Source organism: Apostichopus japonicus, chromosome 11 (assembly GCF_037975245.1).
Source record: "Apostichopus japonicus isolate 1M-3 chromosome 11, ASM3797524v1, whole genome shotgun sequence".
Taxonomy (NCBI): Eukaryota; Metazoa; Echinodermata; class Holothuroidea; order Aspidochirotida; family Stichopodidae; genus Apostichopus; species Apostichopus japonicus.
In genome coordinates, this window is record NC_092571.1 from 2,609,934 (window position 1) to 2,630,480 (window position 20,547).

General features: G+C 37.3%; 2 protein-coding genes across 3 annotated transcripts in view; both read left to right on the plus strand.

Moving 5' to 3' along the window:
* The first annotated feature begins 794 nt into the window (after positions 1 to 794).
* On the plus strand, positions 795 to 11,955 carry LOC139976463 (leucine-rich repeat transmembrane protein FLRT2-like). The gene is made up of 2 exons (XM_071985225.1): positions 795 to 3,002; positions 11,849 to 11,955. The coding sequence occupies exons 1-2, from the start codon at positions 1,878 to 1,880 to the stop codon at positions 11,855 to 11,857; spliced, it is 1,134 nt and encodes a 377-aa protein (XP_071841326.1). The 5' UTR covers positions 795 to 1,877; the 3' UTR covers positions 11,858 to 11,955.
* The window catches only part of LOC139976462 (uncharacterized), a 39,860-nt gene continuing 31,239 nt past the window's right edge, over positions 11,927 to 20,547 (plus strand). Inside the window, exons 1-8 of one of the 2 annotated variants that reach the window (XM_071985223.1) lie at positions 11,927 to 11,988; positions 12,862 to 12,955; positions 15,056 to 15,268; positions 15,854 to 15,947; positions 17,039 to 17,211; positions 18,538 to 18,711; positions 19,007 to 19,103; positions 19,715 to 19,884. In XM_071985223.1, coding sequence (XP_071841324.1) covers positions 12,910 to 12,955; positions 15,056 to 15,268; positions 15,854 to 15,947; positions 17,039 to 17,211; positions 18,538 to 18,711; positions 19,007 to 19,103; positions 19,715 to 19,884 — 967 coding nt within the window. In that variant the 5' untranslated portion in view covers positions 11,927 to 11,988; positions 12,862 to 12,909. Of the gene's footprint in view, positions 11,989 to 12,089; positions 12,118 to 12,861; positions 12,956 to 15,055; positions 15,269 to 15,853; positions 15,948 to 17,038; positions 17,212 to 18,537; positions 18,712 to 19,006; positions 19,104 to 19,714; positions 19,885 to 20,547 lie in introns of those variants that run through there. The other variant, XM_071985224.1, reaches the window with a different exon arrangement.

A 20,547-nucleotide genomic window follows, 5' to 3' on the forward strand; every position in this document is an offset into this window, starting at 1 on the left:
ACACGAACGCGCACCCAGGTTTTACATGTGTGTTATACACTCAGACTGAGGACCCCATTGTTTTTCCATATGTGAAAATCCCCGTACCTTTTAACATTAACAATAATCCATAACAAGTATTGTTTTCAAATGACGTCTGAGGACTTGGAGTTCCTTTGTTCAAGTCCTCACTCAGAACTGATACACATCAATTGTAAACACTCACGCACACTAACACATTGCCACATAACGCAGTGTGCCAGATTCGTTTGCTTTCTGTAAGGAATCAAAAGTGTATGTTTACTTGTTAAAGGCATTAAAGACTCGCCCCAAACCGCGTGCGGCCATCTGAATAAGTTAATTTTCTGTTGCTTGCAAGTGACGTTTTGTTCGTGTCGCTACAAAATGTAGACAGTATACAATGAAACGTGATACCTTGTTATATTTAGCTGGACCTGAGATGTCCATCGCTGTATCGTGTGTACACTGTGCTGTGGGTATTGACCGCAGCTGTATGTACTGACTGTACACTAGTGTCCAATTACCGACGGTAGCAAGCTGTGTGTATATTTTCTGGGATCGATGGTGGTGTCTAACACTTCTGTTACACCTCATTCGAAACTGTAGGTCAGATTATCGGCATTAGACGTTTCTTTTTGTGCGAGTCTTCACACCCATTTTTTTGTTTATGACGTTCTGATAATTACGACCTTTTCACTTCATATGAACGAAAGACCACTCTATATATGACACTCAATATCATTTGCCATTGACAAATTTGAAATACAATAAAGTCAACTGTTTTATTCGATAAATAAGAATGTTGTTATAGGGACGAAAGCTTTTATATTCAGTTGTGTCTAAAAGAATTCGGTTTGACAAAAAAATACATGATTTTCCCCCGTATAATTCAGCGGGAAAACCGGTTTAAAGTCAACACAAACGTATTATAGGTATAGGCCACTGTGTATGGCATTATTACCAGCGTTTGTACTTTGTCTATGGCCTTTCCGAAACGTAGAAGATCACGTACAACGACACTACAAGAACAAAAGTTATTACGCAATCGTACGGTAATCAATCAGACGAACTTCACAGCTGAGCGTGCGCAGACAGGTTGACAATATGAGGTGATTTTTCTACAACCTGGACGAAAACACTGGTTTATCGTTTAATAAGTGTTATCTTTCCCAGGTTTTATTTCTTACTGTTTTACTTCTCTCCCTGACATGCTGACTCAGATTTGTGATGCACTTACATGATTACAATCAACTTCTTGTTAAGTTTTATACCTCAAGTAATTACAAAATTGTTACGACGGGTAGGTAATAATAATGATTATAAATGATACGATTGTATAATACAACACATCGCGTGTGAGTACATCATTAGTCACACTTAGCAGTAAGTCATTCGCCTTCGACATGATCATTAATAATGATTGCTATGAGGCTGTACCAACGTGACCAATAAGAAACAACTTTCTTCTTCTTCTTCTTTTTTTTTCTTCTTGCGAATGGCATGGCTATAGGATGTCTGAATTGTTTATAACTGTTCTGTCAGAAGTACTGAAACGTACCAACCGATTGACTACAGTTGAGCCTATGAGATCCACGGGCCTGGTATATTTATTGTTTGTCGGTTCTGTTATCTTGGTTAACTTCCCAAACCATGACTCGTTTGTTTGTGAGCACCATATTTGTGGTGGTTATTTCTTTTCATATCATATCTTGTCAATGTGATTGCTTTTGGTACTTCAAAAGATTCACATGCGACGGAGAAGCCAGTAATATATTTTATCGTTTCCAGTTCTTGAAAATACCGAGAAGATAACATCCCTTCTTATTTATCATGTAAATTTGCCAGAGTTGAAAAATGGTTCTGTCGAACTACCATACATGCCGCGAATAAAGACATTTGATTTGTATCAGAACGGGATAGTCGAAATTGGTGAGCAGTTTTTCCACAACGTTACGAACGTTAGGGAGTTGTTTTTACAAGGTAATATGATGAGCAGTGTTCCCAGTGACTCTTTGAGTGTCCTGTTGAAACTAAGCTACCTCGACCTCAGTAGCAATAGAATCTTGGAGATACCTGCCAATTGCTTCATGCGCAACACAGAATTGCAGAAACTTATGTTGTACGGGAACAGTATCCGACGTATTCAAAATGATGCATTCCGGGAACTAAGTCGATTGGAGATTTTAAATTTGAGTTCAAATAACATGACCACGGTGATCGATTTATCTGATGACATGGTACACTTAATGTTACTGTCTCATTTGGTGATTGATCAAAACAAAATAGTTTACCTGAACTCCAGTCATTACAATTGTCCATCATTGATCAATTTGAGCGGAAAACACAACGAATTGACCGTTCTAGCAAGATATTCGTTAGTTGGTTTTCCAGAGCTAAAGACGCTTTACCTGCAAAATAATCGCATATCTTTTGTCCACGAATTAGCCTTTGGCAGCTCTCCACATGGCTTAGAATTTTTACTGCTGGAAGCAAATCAGTTGAGAGACATTCCAGTAGGGCTACTGAAAATGCTGATCGCGTTGAAAGTTTTAGTCCTCCGTTCCAACTTCATAAGCACCGTACCAGCACTTGCATTTGAGAGAAATCATCTTTTAAGGTCCATCAATTTGGCTGACAATCTTATCCACGTATGTGACACGGCATCATTGACAGGTCTACTCAATCTTGAGCATCTGGATTTAGGTCAGAACAAACTATCTGATTTACCACCAGAGTTCTTAGATCCGGAGAAAGATTTCTTCTTGTCTCTCCGAGGAAACGGCTGGACCTGTGATTGCAGTGCGTTACCTCTCTACAATTGGGCGTTGAAGTCAAGATTCTACGTGGAAAAGCTGACATGTCAAGGACCAATGGTACTTCAAAACAGGAGCCTATGGGAGATCCCAGCTTTAGAACTGTGCAACGAAACCGATATATACACAACTCTATCAAGCCACACCTTCGATATAGTGACTTCTACTACGGTTACCGACGTGGAACTCGTAACTATAATACTCTGTGTCATAGCATTGTTCTTGGGAATAATGCTACTCGCTAGTATTATTATTATTATTATTATTATTATCTTAAGCTAACTTGTTTGAATATTTGCAAGATGACGCCAACAAGTAACCGCGATAATAATGGCTCAGCCCATTGCATTAGTACTGCAGAAACCTCGGATGAGTCTTATTGAAACGAAGACGACACGTGTCGGAAGGGGAAATAAGGGGTACAGGGGATGCCCCATTGTTTGCGAAAACTTCAATAGTGCCCTTCTTTTATAAAGTAAGAACTGACCGTTGTTGGTAAAATCATCGTCATCGTCATCATCATCATCATCATCATCATCATCATCATCATCATCATCATCATCATCATCATCATCATCATCATCATCATCATCATCATCATCATCATCATCATCATCATCATCATCATCATCATCATCATCATCATCATCATCATCATCATCATCATCATCATCATCATCATCATCATCATCATCATCATCATCATCATCATCATCATCATCATCATCATCATCATCATCATCATCATCATCATCATCATCATCATCATCATCATCATCATCATCATCATCATCATCATCATCATCATCATCATCATCATCATCATCATCATCATCATCATCATCATCATCATCATCATCATCGTCATCGTCATCGTCATCGTCATCGTCATCGTCATCGTCATCACCATCGTCGTCGTCGTCATCGTCATCGTCATCGTCGTCATCATCATCATCGTTTTCATCATAGATTTCGCCTTGTATCGTAATAACGTTTTATGATCAAGATCATTGTTCGCGCTAGCAATTTGTGACTCATGCGGTTTTTTTCTTGTTGTTGACACTTGCTATTCATCTTTGAAATAACTTTAGTCCATTCTCTGAGTATCTTAAATTCTCCACTTACACAATGCTAGACGAGTAAGACTAAGAGGTCTCCGAAGCTTGAGGACAGGTATTTCGCCTTCGTTCATAACCAAAACTTGACATTTTTGTTCAAGAAACCCACAGTTCACCAGATGAGTCAAACCTTTGGGGGAACGAGTGGGGTGGCAAAAAAATGTTCTCACCCCATAGTTTCGTGTGCATAAAAAGGGGTATGGTTTTTAGTTTTTGCTGTCCCTTACAGCTGACAATATTAAAGTTGCGACTCGTGTCAGTTTCTTTTTAAGAATTTCCTTCATTTGGTTAATGCTTTTCGGCGTCGATTTTTACGTCGTTAGATTTTGGACAAGTAGCACTAACTATACAAAGCTCGCGATGAATGTCTTGAATTATTGCACTGTTATGAGTTAGTTGGTATTTGGCGAGAAAGAACCCCTTGAGTTTATAAGGTTTTCATCTGGAAGTCAAATATCTGCAGGTATGTTTTTTGCCGCCTATACTTTTCCCTAATTTCAAGACTTTTAAATTAAATGTCCAAGTCGGGTTTCCATTCTGACCGTTCGTTTGTAACGTTTTCGTTGAACTATATTGTTTATATCAAATAGAGGCACAGGGTTTAGGAAGGTTAGTAACTCCCTCTTAGCCGATATCAGTTATGTCATATTCATCACAAAAAAAAAATCATCCAGGAAATTTATGCGTCATAGAGTTTTAAACCCATCCTTAAGGTGGGACATTCTTAAAGTATACTTATATCGCTACGATTACGCCAAGCTAGGTTTTATCACCGTATAGGAAACCCTGCGAAAAACGTTTAATTATACTTATATTTCTCAGTTAGAGAGCGAGAGAGAGAGAGAGTTATTCTTTATATTGTCTGAAGAGGTCAATACTTTCCTTCAGGAGGCTAGAAACAAGCTGCATCTTCATCATTGGCGTAAGCTTAGTAATATCCTTCTTCGTTGGAGAGCTTGCTCGCGGTCACTGATGTTGAAAAGAGTATATATTAAATAGTTTCTGAATGTAGAAAGCGTTACAATAGGAGCCTCTTATACCACCCACAATACACTTCCGAATGACGGTATAAACTTCACTAGTGTAAAAGACAGATTACATATAGCCTATTGATTTTAATTTATAACTCCCTTTACTTTTGTGGGTTAAACAACTCTAATATATATATATATATATATATATATATATATATATATATATATATATATATATATATATATATATATATATATATATATATATATATATATATTATGTAGCTTACGTTTTGGCAATACTTTAGACGAACACCAGTCTAATTTATGCGGCCAGCGCCTAAATCGCGAGGCATGCAAACTTGTTCTTACTATAGTACGCCGTATGATAAGTCTCCCGGTAGCGACGGTCTAAGTGAAAATGTTAAACAGTTTGCTGTGGCACCTGGAAGGTCAACCGGAAGCTTTTGCTTTAACGACGGGCCAGCTTACCCCTGAACAGCGACGTGGTATTATAACAGCCATTCCTAAGCCCGACGATGGCCCTACCGTTTTAAAAATTCTAAGGCCTGTCACATGACTAAATTCTGACTATGAAATTGGAGGAAAAGTTCTTGCGAAATGGTATTAAGTTAGTTTTGGTTTTTATATTAGGTCAGAACCGGACTGGTTTCTTAAAGGGAGGGTCATCCTGCCAAACATAAGATTGTCCTTGACTTTATTGAGCACTGCCCTCGTCTTAAAGTCTCAATGTGTGTTTGCCAAATTTTAACTTCGACTTTTCCATCTTTCTGCCATAACAGCTCAGTGAAAATAACACCATTCTATATGCGCATTTCCATATTAATAACCATTATCTGTCGTTAAGCATTTTGAGCTGGATAAAATTCGCCAGATTTGTGAACGAGTTCGTTGATTCTACAAACTTCATTCAAAATTTGCAAGCTCCGCCCAACAGCTCATGCGCTAATCAAATCACTCTGTTTTGTTAACGATCGTTATAGGCCTGTGTGCTAGCCTGTGTTAGATCCATTCTCTTGAAGAGTGTATATCTTTCTTTGGGTCGTACCTATGTAGCTGTGTCATTTCCTTCCATTGCAAGGGAAAAACAGTTGTTTTCATACGCATGCTCCGTGAAATTGGGTCAAAAAAGTGGATGATATGAGTAGGTCTATATATAGGTTACATTTGTGTAATGAACATGCTGATATGGGCGGTCACAGTGACTTTACGGTAAATCGTTCGCACCAGAAGGGTAACAGAAAATAAATTTCTTTCGATTGCAACAGCTTTTCTCCATTAAACCCATCTGATCAGAGCGCATTTAGGATAAGAAACATTGAATCTGGTTTGAAAGTTTGTTTTCCAAAATTCATCAACAAACACACATTGAGACTTTAATGAGAAATGGCTTTTGATTATTCGACCGGGTACAATTTATTACTAATCGTTAGGAGCTTTTCTCTCTGAATTTTCTTCCTAAGGTGTCACGCCTTAAACTTAATTCCTATATCTGTGGTCCATTAGGGTTCTCACCCCTGTGGGCCAAAATTGTCATTTTTAATACATCTCGTCCTTTTGTAGCGTGATACGTGAGCTGGATGAAATAATTTTAAATTTTATTTGAGGTGGAATGATAAACACATTGTTATTATTCTTATTATTATTTGTACTTATTCGGTATTGAACCATCTCGCCTGAGTTTAATCGTAACCTTTTTATTATGTAATTAATCAATGTCTTGTACTCTTTGTTAGCTATATTTGAGATAAAAAGTAAAAAATTCCGTGTTGAGCAACTTTCAAATACTGGAATCAGTGGCTGGGATTGCACACGGGGATCCATAACTTGTCTCACTCAAATCAAAGCCACTCCCCTCAAAGTCCCCCTCAAAGTCCCCCTCAAAATCCCCCTCTGCCCCCCCCCCCTTTCCCGATGTATCGACTGTCTGATGCCCCTGTCGTAGAATTCAGCTTTGAGGTGCTTGAACAATGTTTCATTGATTCATGGCGATCACCACTGATAATAATGCTCGCTAAAAAATATTCCCCGATGTTTAGTTGTAAGTATAGTTAGGATATATGCAGAGGATGACGTCATTGATTGTGGGGGAAAAAACCCTGATGTTTACCCCTATGGTAGCATACGCCCATTAAAAGCCCCATTGACTTACACACTAAATCACAAAAGTAATGTGGTCTCTAAGTCTAGATAGAAGTTTTCACTAGCTAAACGCTACCCATCACCGGATAGCTGACAAGTTGGCCTTTCATGGCACCATCAATTTTCCGTACCATGACCATGTAGATTTTTTGCTATCCGAGCCGGAAGTTTTCGTCACTTGTAAACAAACCTCTTCACTCAGTGGTAAACAAATTTCCTACGCTGCTCCCGGGAGGCCTAAAGGGGTCTAAAATTGCCTCAATTGACCCAATTTTCTCACCACATGTAATTCCATTCATGCTCTTCAACATGCAAGCCACAAAAAAACTAGATTATGATTGATAACAGGTCACAAAAGATGTTCTCCCACTGCTTTTTGGCACTTTTCCTGAAGGAGAACATTCGAGCGGATTGATATAGACTCTAATAGGAGTATGCCACCCTATGTATTGACAAATATATTCTATTCAATATTTTTGGATTTAATCTTAACGTTATGACGTATTCACGGTTTTGGATGCACTTCAATTCATGAGTTCCATCCTCTGGGCATGGTTTCCACCAATTTGTTAATCTAAAATTGGCGAGTTTAGCCAAACGAGTTTAGCCGAATACACACACGCACACAAAAAATGAGATGAAAAAATGATGTTATTAATTTTAGCTTTTAATTGCAAATGGTTGATACCTAATCAGTTCACCGCTCGTGTTTGCGATTTTCTTGAGGAAAAGACTTTTATAAAAAGTAATTAATTAATTAATTTAATGTTTACAATCACGTCCAAAAGAAGGGGGTTCTATGAGTGAAATAGACTTCCAACTTCACGTACGGGCTCCTTCAGTTGATGATTACTGGCAATGTCGAAAAATAAAATGTAATATTTCCCAATGTTTTCGTTCAAAGCGACAACGAAATTATAAAATTGCAAATGTTTTAATTCTATCAATTACAAACGTTATTGAATACAGCTCTGTTAAACTGCCTATATCACCCACGACCGTAGTTCATGGGTTGTAGTCGAACGAACATTTAGAACGTCTTTTTGTGAACGATAGTAACAAATGAAACTCTGTATGTTACTAACAAAATTGGGTATCACCAAAGTTGCATTGCAATCTCATGTAATTATTTCCCTCAAGTGTCATCGCTGACGTCAGCTTCATCAGATGCTTCTAGAGTTATTAGCATCTTTCTATTCCCTCAATCCCTGCCAAGATTTTGTTTGAGGACGTTGAATGGGTAAGGTTTCTCAGTAATGTTTACTACATATGAGATATTAGGGGATAGACTAAGAGTAAAGCAGGTATGGAGATTTTTGTGGGATTATTCCCGCCCCACAAGATGGCAGCAGTCCACTATCATCATTATTGTAGTGGGCGCTACAATATTGGCGTTACTGGCCAAGTGAACGTTACCTACATGACTGGACGTTGAAACTTAAAAGTTTCATACAGTCTCTGTACATTTGCAGTTTCAGAGGCCAGCTGCGTAGCCAACTTATTCTGAACCTGTTACGGCGCTCACAAGCGCCCTCACTTTGTAGGACATGACTATACTCCCTGATGTGTTGTCCGCCCCAAAAATAACACAATGAACAACCGAAAAGTTCTTCCTAATGCTGCAAGCACTTCCAGCGTACTACAATACTGCGTATTTGTAGGCAACTGCAGTTCTAATTTATTTACGTATGTCATAGTGCACAGTTAGAAATGTACCTCACTATGCAACAAATTGGTCAATACCCAACAGTAAACATACTACCCTCCCCCACCCCCACCCCCACCCCCTCCCCCACCCCTCCCCTCCCCTTCCCCCTCCCCTCCCCCATCTCGTCTTCTCAATCATGCAAGTAAGAATGTCATCCCTAACTTTGAATCTAGGTAATGAATATCGTAAAATTGATTTCTGATCCTACCAAGAAGCCTGTTGAGGAAGTTACTAAATAGCCATCTAATTGATGGCTGAATGAGAACACCAGTCGATGAAACAATTGCCAACGGGACTGTTAATGCCAAGCCGTGTAAAACTTTTATCATACTGTCAAAACACACACACAACAGTTGAATCCAATCAGGCTCATTACCACTGGGTTTGGTACAGCTATTTGTAAGCTGTTAGTTGTTTCGGGGAACACTTTCCCAACAGGTATAATCAGACTGTACAGACCCTATGCATGGATTTCCCAAACAATTTGGCACCATTGTTCTTCCAGACTCTACCTTTCTAGTACATTGAGGATATTACTGCCATTTGCCACAATATTGATAACAGATTTTGAGCCTAACGGCGGTCAAAGCAGCACTTATTAAAATAAGTAACTAAGTGCACCAACTTACCCAAGTGCCATTTTGTGAATGTGGTTTACATTTTCTCAGTTATATATTATTTATTTTTTTGGTTTGTAAAATTAATTATATCCAGGTACATGGGACGGCTATGGTTCCCATATGATGCCTTCATTAACACTGATTTAGCTATGAATTTTATTGATGATATTGATATCAATATTGTGTGTCCTTGTGCGCAAACAGTAATGAAGTTTTTTGAGGGGTGATATGGAAGGAAAATGTATATTTTATTGGGAAAGCCTATATGTGCCATTGTTTCTATAAATGATTAACATGTAACATACAGATATCAAGCAAGAACAAGGTCGCGTAGAGTTAGTTTGCATCAAGTCAAATGTGCATCAGATCTCCAAACTAAGATCATTTATTTATCCCTTGTCTACTAATCCCCTTACATCTATCTCTTTGTGTTCACCATGCTCATTAACCATGTCTGTATTCTGTGCGTGTTTTTGTGCCTTCTGTTACTATAACTTGTCATTTAGCATTTGAAGAAGATCCTGCTAGGATCGAAACGTCAGGCCAACTTACTTTTACACATTCTATTACACAGGCTCTCTAGTGGATAAGCAGTTTGCTAACAGTTTTATTTTATTTTGATTATCTATTTAGCGCAGAAAATTACATGACGGCATAGTATGCTTTATACAGTGCATTTATTTATGCAGAATCAGTGCACGCAACATGTGACTTTCTGATTGACTTGTTAACTGATTTCGTGATTCTATTGTTTTGACGGATGTATTCCTTTATCCTTTAGTCGATAATTTTACAGGTTTTGGTCAGACTATAGGAGAATGTCAATTCACGCCATCTGTTGAAATTAAAAGCGTGAAGTATCCACATCTGGCGTGGATTAGCATTCATTCATTCAGTGTTAAGTTTCTTGGTAATAAATCTAATCTCGTGTAAAGAAGTAAAATTTAAAAACAAAAATTGTATCATTGACTAAATTAAACAATAGAGTTCGGGATTTTTTTTTCACACCGGTTGAGAAAGATTTTTATTACTGTGTGCTACACAGTTTATGATCGCGACAGCTAGAAGAGGGATTATTTTAAACTTGTTTGATATAGGCTAACTGTGCAGTTTAACTCATACATACGAGATAAATTTAGCAGTGGATTTCAATATCAGCTTGACAAACGACCAAAGGTGTTTGCAAGCAAAATATTGGGATAACAAATATATCCTTAGTTGACACAGAGGCAACTAAATAAAACGTTTACACCATATCTCTACATGTAAAGTTGAGCTAAGAAAATCATCTTTTGAGATGAAGAAGAAGAAGAAAGGGCAAAATTGGAATTTCTTGTAAGGGGAAGGGAGAATTTGGGGCTTGGCTAGGGTTTTCTTATTATGTCGTTTGTCAGTTACTTTGACTGCACAGAAAATGGACTGTCCTCAAACTGATGTTACCGTAATAACTCATCACTCATCCATATTAAATTCAATCCATTTACCTTGTAAAGTAAACTGGTATTTGTAACGGGATTAGTTTTTATACACTGGGAACAGCTTTACTGCTGTAATTAATCAAACTCATTTGCTTTCTAAAATGTAATTTAATAATAAAAAAACGGGTCCATTTGTTGAAAACCTTTCAAGTACTGTGGAGCGGAATGCACAAAGAACCCGTTTGATGAGTTTTCGAAAGTTTCGAGGTAAATACTCCTTGAATAAACAGCCACATATCTCACTGAGTCCATCAAAGTTTTGTGCCCCTCCCCCCTCCCCAGATTGACCCCTCTTTTGTCTCTCTCTTTCCGCTGGTATACTGAAAGCAGCCGGAGAGTCACGCAATGGATAGTAAAATACCTGAAAATGGTAGTACTCTCTGTAAATGGAAAATAGATCATGATTTATTATAAAACGGAATTCAAACCATTGGTGATCCCATGAATACCATACAACCATAGTAGTTTTCCGAGATTACCATTCTATAGTCAATTTGATACTGCTATGTCACAAAATGTACTAACAATTTCTCTTTATAAGTATTAACAAAATCGTTGGACACATGACCGACACCGACACCGACACCGACACCGACACCGATACTGTTGGATGCATAAATGTATAGAGACAAAAAGGAAACAGAAAATACGGGCAAAGATTTATAATGCAAAAAGTCACAAGCTCCCCCCTCCCTCAAGCCCCTCCGAAGTTTGTCCCCCGGACAAACTCAGGAACCTAAGTCCCACGGCCCCTGAAAGGTACAGCATATCAAGGGGAAGGGGGAATGCCAGAAGGGAGGGATGGGGGGAGAGGAGAAACGCGACGTTGAAAGATTTACAATAATTCATCCATCTCTTTTGTCGTCTGAAAACCTTTCATAGTCACCTTTGACCTCCTGCGCTTACGTGAGCGCTTCCAAATCCATATCACAGCCATGGCACGAAAGATTGTTTTTGTCTTTTGGTATTATCAGAACATATAAATAAAACAGATGTTGTTGACTAACGTGTCATGTAACCTTGACTAATTCTATCGTTAATAAACCTTTCTGGACACTTTGAGACAAGAGAGAAGTTTGGAAACACGCACGTTTTCCTCACTGTGCCGGGAAAGGTAACATTTTTGATAATCTCTGATTTTTTGCTCTTATGTAATCTTTTTAAGTTTGAGTACATACCGTCTTGTTTTTAATGTGCTTCATATTTCTGTGCCTGCTGTTATGTTTTTGGAAGAGAATAAGAGGTAAAAGACTTTTTACTTGTATGCTAGTGATATTCGCGTTAATTTTAGGCGCGAATTGTTTTTGGAAACTTTAATGACAGAAAATGCCTAGCCATTTGCCTTGTTTTTGAAGTTTTTACTATTTCTTTACAAAAGTCTTATTGAAGTAAAAGTTTAGAAAAAAGTTTCCATTCGACTCTTTCGACTTGCAAGACACAAATGTGATATGTTCTCCAACTCTCTAAGTCGATCTTGAAGTGAGGAGTTACTACTCGGGGGGGGGGGGGGGGTTCTGAGTACCAAACCGACAAGGTGATTAAAAGCTCTAGTCTTGTCCATTGTTTCAATAAATATATGCAAAATGTTAGCAAATAATTATCTATAATACAAGTGATGAAATGTCAGTTTGAAACGTTGATCGATCGCAACATTGACATTAGAAAAGAAAGCAATTTTAAAGCCGCTGTTCGAGTTAAGTCAAAAGAAGAGACGTTTTTGACCTAATAGCGTTTCATTTGGAGAAACAACGTCATGATAGCAGGGCATACATAGCACGCCAGAAGATTTTTTCATAGTTATTATAAAATAAACCGATTTTGTGAAGACACGTTAGTTAGCCGGCAGACCTTCCTACGAGCAACATTAAACGTATATTTGATAAAATATCATGAAAATCAAGCACTTTGTAGATACATTTCTCATTTGTACTTTCTTTTTCACTTTTCTATCAACAATATTTTCTTTTCATTTATTTCTTTTCGGAAGTTAATAGTCGAATATTAGAAAGTGAAACTACGTAAACTAGGTTTTACGATGAGGGCGGGATTCCTTCTCCTGGCCATTGCCGCAGTCATTGGTGGTGAGTGATTTCAAGTCGTCAAAGTTCGATTAATTTTATATTTATTCTTGTTGTATATGACTCCGAGACAACTGCCACTTTGGGTGCAGTCGTGTTTTCTGTCACATCTTGACTAGTGCAATGCTCTCCTCATAGGATATTACCTATTAGAAACATCTTCTTAATAAGCTTCAACGTGTTCAGAACTGTGCTGCTAGACTTGTAACAAAAGCACAAAAAAAAAAAAAACACCAACATATAACACCAATTCTTAAGAGGCTTCACTGGCTTAGAATTGCGGAGAGAATCAATTATAAAATTCTTGTCCTTGTGTTCAAAGCAAGGAATGGTTTAGCCCCAATTTACCTACAGGAGCTTCTCCTATACATATACTATCTGTTTCTACTGTTCCGTCTGTTCGCACTTCCACCTATGGGGATCGATGCTTTGCTAGATCAGCTCCACAGCTCTGGAACAGTCTCCCCTTACATCTGAAAACAATCCAGCAGGTGTCAACTTTCCAGAAAGAACTCAAGACGTTCTTATTCATGAATGCGTATATCCATTTGTTTGATAACTGTTGTGTCCATTTTGGGTACTTTGCTCCTGCAGCGCTTCTGAGCAGTTTTTTTTTTAACTGGATCAAAGCGCTTTACAAATGCATATTATTATTATTATTATTATTATTATCATTGTTATTATTATTATAATGGTATTTCAGAGAACCGTCCATTTGAAGAGACGAAATAGATATTTACCGTACTCACTTTGAATAGGTCAGAATATTGTAATGACTGACCATCCAAAGGGGGCCGGAGCTAGCATGGGCTGGGGGGGGGGGGTGGTACAATGGCTAGGAGATTGTGGAGTGCCCTTTCACAAAAACTAGTCGGGTAATGACAGTATTTGTTAGTTAGCTAACGTTGGGTTACGTGTAACGATAGCTCTGTAATATAAACTGCAGGGTTAGCGCTTTTGTATTACGCCCATCGCACTTATATATGATTTGGTATTTCTTTTTTTTACTTCACCTATAATAGAATATCACGTGAGCGCATCTCACGTTTTCAGATCGCGATAAGACTGTCTTAGTGCCTATCGTGGACGATACATAAGATATTCCATCTTTAATAAGTCGGAGATTCTCATGTCGAAATCTGTAGGAGCCCCTAAATGGGGTACCACCCTAAATCCGACCCCTTGACTAAGATCAAAGAGCTCCATACCCCCCCCCTCCCCTCCCCTTCCACGCAACCACATTAAAAAGAATTAAAACTTGTATCAGATTGTTATAAGCCAGCATATACTAACTTTCTCTATTAAAATTATATTATGACATATGTTGTGACAGGAATGATACACGGTAGCTAAATAGTTCATTCCTTCTCCTCTGTGAGAGACGTTACCATGGGAGCAGACCTAGCTGGGTTATTCGTTATGCCACTTCTGACCAAGATGTTCACATCTGCAATGTTCTGTATAAACCCTTCAAAGCTTTTACTTATGTCTAGTGATAGTTATCGCTGGTACTTATCCTAGAGCAGTTCATAGTGTAACGACAGTCCCGATTGTGTTATGCCTATAGGCTAGGCTGGATACAAATGGTACGGAAGTAGTGTGTACACAAGGCTATTGCTCAAGTTTGAACATTGCAGGACCACTGCTTAACTGTCTAGCCTATTTCTGGAACAATGGCATTTAAAAAGTCATTTGTGCAATTCATGCGAGAAACTAACAAATTCTCTCTGGCCAAGCACTGTTTAATTTAAGAATTTCCTTTGAATATCCATTTGAATATTAAACATGCATACGTCAACGACAACCATTGTGACATAAATCGCCAAAGAGAGTCGTCACTTGTAGCCATCGAGAGGTACTTGATTTGGCTTCAACCATACAGGTCTTTTCAGTCCAATAAGTACAAAATATACTTCTAATTCCACCATTTATTTCAAGAACCCCCCACCCAATCCCCTGCTGCAATCTCCTGTTAGGTGAAATATAAAGACAAAGGGTTGCATATCCTTACATGGTTATTGTTTCATTTCTATTTGTTGGTTATATTTTGACTTTGTAATTATATCGTTATTCTCTCGTTTCTTTTCTTCAAATTATTCCCAGTCAACTTTGCCATTCCAACGGGTTACAAAGACGACCAAGATGTCTGGAAATACATTGACATTTCTGAAGCTGATATCGACACCTTCTTTTTCGATTTGCCTCCTCTCGAGGAAACAAGTTGTCTCTATTTGGAATTTGGGATAAAGGCAGACAGGGATGCATTATTAATCCTCTCACCATACAATGAGGTCGATGACAATAGTTACGAAATCGGTAAATATATACTTCTTAGTTTCTTCACTTGCAAACAATGAACGTAAATATCAATCAAATGATTGAATGAATAAATGAATGAATGGATGAATTAATTAATCAATAAATCAAGGAATCAACTGAATGAATAACTGAGCCAATTAATCAATGTATCATGAGTGCATGAATAACTGTATAGGGGGAGTGGGAGGGGGGGGGGGAGGCGCTACTGTTCACAGAAACTGCAAAACCTCAAAACTGAGTAAAACCATGAAACCATGAATTTTGCAATTGACCGTATAGAGACATATCTGTATTCTTAGCTTATGTATGGTAAACTAAATTTAAGAAGTCTGTAAGTGAATATTAACTATTAATTATTAATTAGTTTAGGATAAAAACATGAATGATAGTTAAAGTTTACAGACAGTTTTTGAAAGTGTTATTATTTTGCTTAACGTTGCTTTTCCCTTTCCTTACGAAGTTCGACAAACATTTCAGATGAAAATGTTACTTTTTCGTGAAACACCCTGATAAGTGCGTGCTGCATTAGCGAACGTTTTAAACAACGTATACTATGCTAATTTTGTGTTCTTTTCATTTCAGTTTTCGGTGCTGAAGGGAATTTATTTACCTGCATCTTAAAGGGGCACGGCACTAAACCTGTTGTGGACGAGACTACTCTTGATCTTCTAACAGGGTGAGCTATCACGACATAACATGGCCTATATAAATTTATTTCCGACTAAACTCCACTTTCTCAGTTATTATATTTTCAAAATATTAAAATTTCTTCTGTATTTTTTTTCCCTCGACTGCCAACTTTGGACAAAACATCAGCCTACAATTCAATAATATAAGTATATACCCCTCCAGAATTACGCATTCTACCCCTCGCTTTACTCTCAATATTATATATATATATATATATATATATATATATATATATATATATATATATATATATATATATATATATATATATATATATATATATATATATATATATATATATATATATATATATATATATACATATATGCAAAAACCATATGCTATATACTACTATATGTCTTTAATATGTGGAAAATTAATAAACATTGGGACCAAACTTAGCTCATTTAAGTTAAGGAATTTAAAGTGTGTAATATGTGTTATTTACCATGCTTTCAAAGCACGTGACACTACCCATTGGATATCTATTATGCCATTCTCAACGTGAAATGCCCTTACTCCTCGCAACGCTGTTAAACTTAAATAGATTGGGAGTTCCCGTCACTCGATTATGTTTATTCTTTTAACTTCTATCACCGTCTTGTGTTTACCCAACTTCCATCTTCTTAGTTTCCGGCTTCTCATTTCGCACCTGTGTCAATAATCCTCTTTCTCAATTTCTTTCATACATATTAGCAAATAAAAGAATACATTGTTCTATTCAGAATTCCCGATATATGTTGTGATATTTTTATTTAACAAGAGAAGGAGCGCACCCAATCAGATGGCCTCGTGATCATGTGTTGTTATTGTTTCACAGAAGCTCCGATTACTGTTTTCCAAGAAATCCTGTAGTTGTTTTCTACCAGTCTGTCTTCGACGTTAGGAATAACACTCATATCACAAATTGATTACATTTTTTTGCTGTGCATATATTATCTACAATTTGTTTTTAAACTCACTGGGACTTATATTTTAATCAGCTTAAAGGGACTGAATCGCTCAGTTTGTCACTAACAGGACTTGTCAACTGAGCTATATCAAATATGTTTCATTCCTCCCTTCCTTGATAAACAGAGACTGGCGATACTTTTGGATCAGATTAGAGGGAGGGCTCCTGTCAGTCGGTAAGGATGGTGAAGAAGAACCATTCACTCAATTCTACGATGAAACTCCATTCAAAGTAGGATATGTTGGCGTAAAAAGCATCATGTCAGCTAGCTCTTGGAAGTTCTTTCTTCCCGGATTTGGTAACTATGAATTTACAACCTAATTACCTAATTAAGTTCACAAGGTTGTAGTGAAAGGAAAACAACCCAAGGAAGGATGGGGTGGGGAGGGGTGGGGGGGAGGAAGAATGTTTGGCGTGATGGTTTATTGACTATTTGTATGCCGTTTTCTATGTCTTCTTTTGAAAGATGTGTTAATTACAATACAACTTAAGCTTTGATTCTCAATTAACAATGCAATGGTGGTTTTCATGCAATAGTCCTAAGATACTTGAACATCACTGGTGAGAAATTAGTCAAGCTTGACATAAAGAGGTCTTTTTATGGGAAATATAACATAATAAACGCACGTTTTGAACTTGTAGCAGCACAACAAAACTTTCCAATATAGTAACCCATTGGATCCTCTTATTTCAACTTTCGTCATATTTTCCTCGCCGATTTTGTAATATTGCACTTCTGATTCTTCTTCGTCGTGTCCTTCTGTGATACTGTCCTCATAAGGGTTCTTCGTCGTGTCCTTCTGTGATACTGCCCTCATTGAGGACGCTGTTTAGTGTGATTTATGAAACATATATGAAATCTGTGCTTTCGGAACTACATGACAATGTTTTAGTTGTGTGGATAAGTTTAAATGCCACTAAAATCTAATCATTAGAACTCACTAGCTTAGAAAATCCAAAATGTTGAAATTTCTTCTTATTTTTTAGTAGGTTTTGTTCTTTGCTACTGTGAAAAATGTCCGGAAGACAAAATGTTTAGGAGTGAATTAAGCTCGTTAAATATATTTTTTTTCATTAACGTTAATTCGGTTGAAAAATCTGGGTGACTGTCTAAGCTTGATGAACTGCGGTCTTCTTTTTAGTAATACTCTATAGTAGTGGAAAAAATGCCGACCAAATTAAAAAAAATAAGGCTTCATTAATTTTTATGTATATGCTTTAAACAAATGTGCAGCCACAAACCGGATCACGCGACAATATTTGCAAGTTATCTCACAGGTTCCCATTTGGTGAAGAGAGGCAATGGGAATGAAGTGCGTTGCCAATGGAAACGACGTAATGATCTGGCCAGGACTCGAACCTGCAATCCTTAGATCCAAGGCCATTGGCTAAGTCACTTGAGCACGACGCTCTGACGTCACTGCATAATTAGAGCCTACATAATTCTCTTGTCGAATTTCAATACCATAACATATTTATACAAGAAATGTCTACATATTACAGGAAAGTAAAGGTATATTAAGGGCAATTCATTGATTCTGCTTGATAACACGTTTAATAGAACTTGCACTTTGTCTTGTTCACGTTTACGTTGATTTTTATTCATTTCTTGATCCTTCTATAGGGAACGACCGTTATCACCAAGAAATAGGAGAAGATGGTGGGGAATACTTTACATTTCCTAGTCTACCAAGCTGTAACTGCAAATGGTATCTTGAATTTTGTGTTCAAGCTGAAGGAAACACATTACTTACATTCTCCCCTGAAGACAAACTTGTCAATAATGTCTACCAAATCAGTGAGTATAAATTACTGTTATGATATTTTCTGAAGCAGAAGATTAAACCTACCACACTTTACTTTGCCGAATATACCTAGCCTATCCTACTTTATATATAAGATTTCTGGCAATCTCGCAGTCAAAACCAGCTGATGTCACGTTTCCTAACGAGAAAGAACATTTCAAAAGATTTCAACAGTAAAAGTGGAATGCGCGGTGGTATGAAAATGTATCGTCATTTTCATAAGTTAATTGATCTATATAAACACCTTTACGTAAACACTTATGAAGAAATGTATGATTACTTCTACAGTGATCGGCGCCATGGATAACATCTTTACGTGCATCGTCAGAGAAAACGGAACAAAACCTGTTGTGGATGTAACCACATTGGACATACTTTCCAAAGAGTAAGTCATTTCCCCACCCATGAAGTTTGTATAGACGTAGCAATAACTGCATAGTGTGTGAAAGTGTGTAAGCCAATACACAATAATGCATATCAACGGTGAATGGATCTACGTACAGTTGTTTAAGTGTTTCCACAGTGTGTATAATTTGCTAGAAAAGATGTGTTCTACCCCTCACTCTCCTCCCACATTGCTGATAAAGTGGTTACAATTAACTGAAAAATGAAAAAAATTATATTTCTTTAAATAGGGATCGCAACGTTTAAATGTTACTTAACTTGTTGTTTTTAGGATGCTCCTAAGTTGGAAATGCCTCCAACAATAGTTACACCTATATATTTACATATTATAGAAATATAATAGAAATGGTTGCCTTTTACCGCATTTCAACATGGTTCCTTGCTTTTTTTTTGTAATATCAACAATATGGTGTTTTTTATAGCATACTGTACCTTTTCTGTTTCTTCGAGGAAACATTACTCTTTATCATTATCTTAACTTCACTATACAATAACAAATCGGATCATTAAATCATATGAGACAAGAAAATTTAGAAAACCCGCAAATTGTTAGCACATTTTCAAAATCGTAATATTGTTGTTTCCTTCAAGTAATGAAACTTGCTTCTGGGTATCATTTGAAGATGGAACACTAGAGTTTGGCAACTTTGGAGAGGAGACTCCCATAGCATCTTACACAGATCCCGACCCATTTGATGTCTCCCATATTGGTGTCAGCAGTATGGGCGCGTCCTCTTGGACGTTTTTCTTCCCATGTTCTGGTATGTATCTTGACAAGCGCATGACGTAACATGAAGCAGCCGAAAAGGGGGGAGGGGGGGGTGGGGTGGGCAGGGAGTGAACTGAAACTAGGTAGTCGAAATGAAGAGATATATTGTTTGAAATTCGTAATAGAGTTATATGTTGTCAGAATTCCAAGCATAAATATGATTGAGTGGCTTTCATAGATACCAGTAAACATGTCACGTTATTGTTATAGACAAACAGTACTCTATAGGTCATAAATTCAGCATTTGAGCAAATCCGAACCCTGGTTTACGTCATTACCATGCTAGGAGGATTCCTTTTTCTTATCTTTACACATTATATCTCTTAATTTTCAACTAAAACGAGACACGTTTTAGTAGTAAAAACTTTTTTATTTTTCAACAATATGTCAATTTTGGAACAACAAAAAGACACTCTTTAATGACAAAACATGGAAAAGGTACTTTCATTATCTAGCCTGAGGTCTTAGTTTAAACATTATTAATTATTTTAAAAATAAAGACGCACTGTTGAAGAATTTCACAATCTGGAGGCATGTGCACCCCTGGCTCCACCGTATTTGATGGGGTGGTGTTGTACAAGTATTTAGAGGAAAGTTACAGCGTGGATGTTATCTTTGTTTTCATAACGCAATCAATTAACATCTGGAAGACATT

Excerpts from the sequence above, each read along its gene's own strand:
- LOC139976463 (XM_071985225.1), top strand. The coding sequence starts at position 1,878 with ATGCCGCGAATAAAGACATTTGATTTGTATCAGAACGGGATAGTCGAA.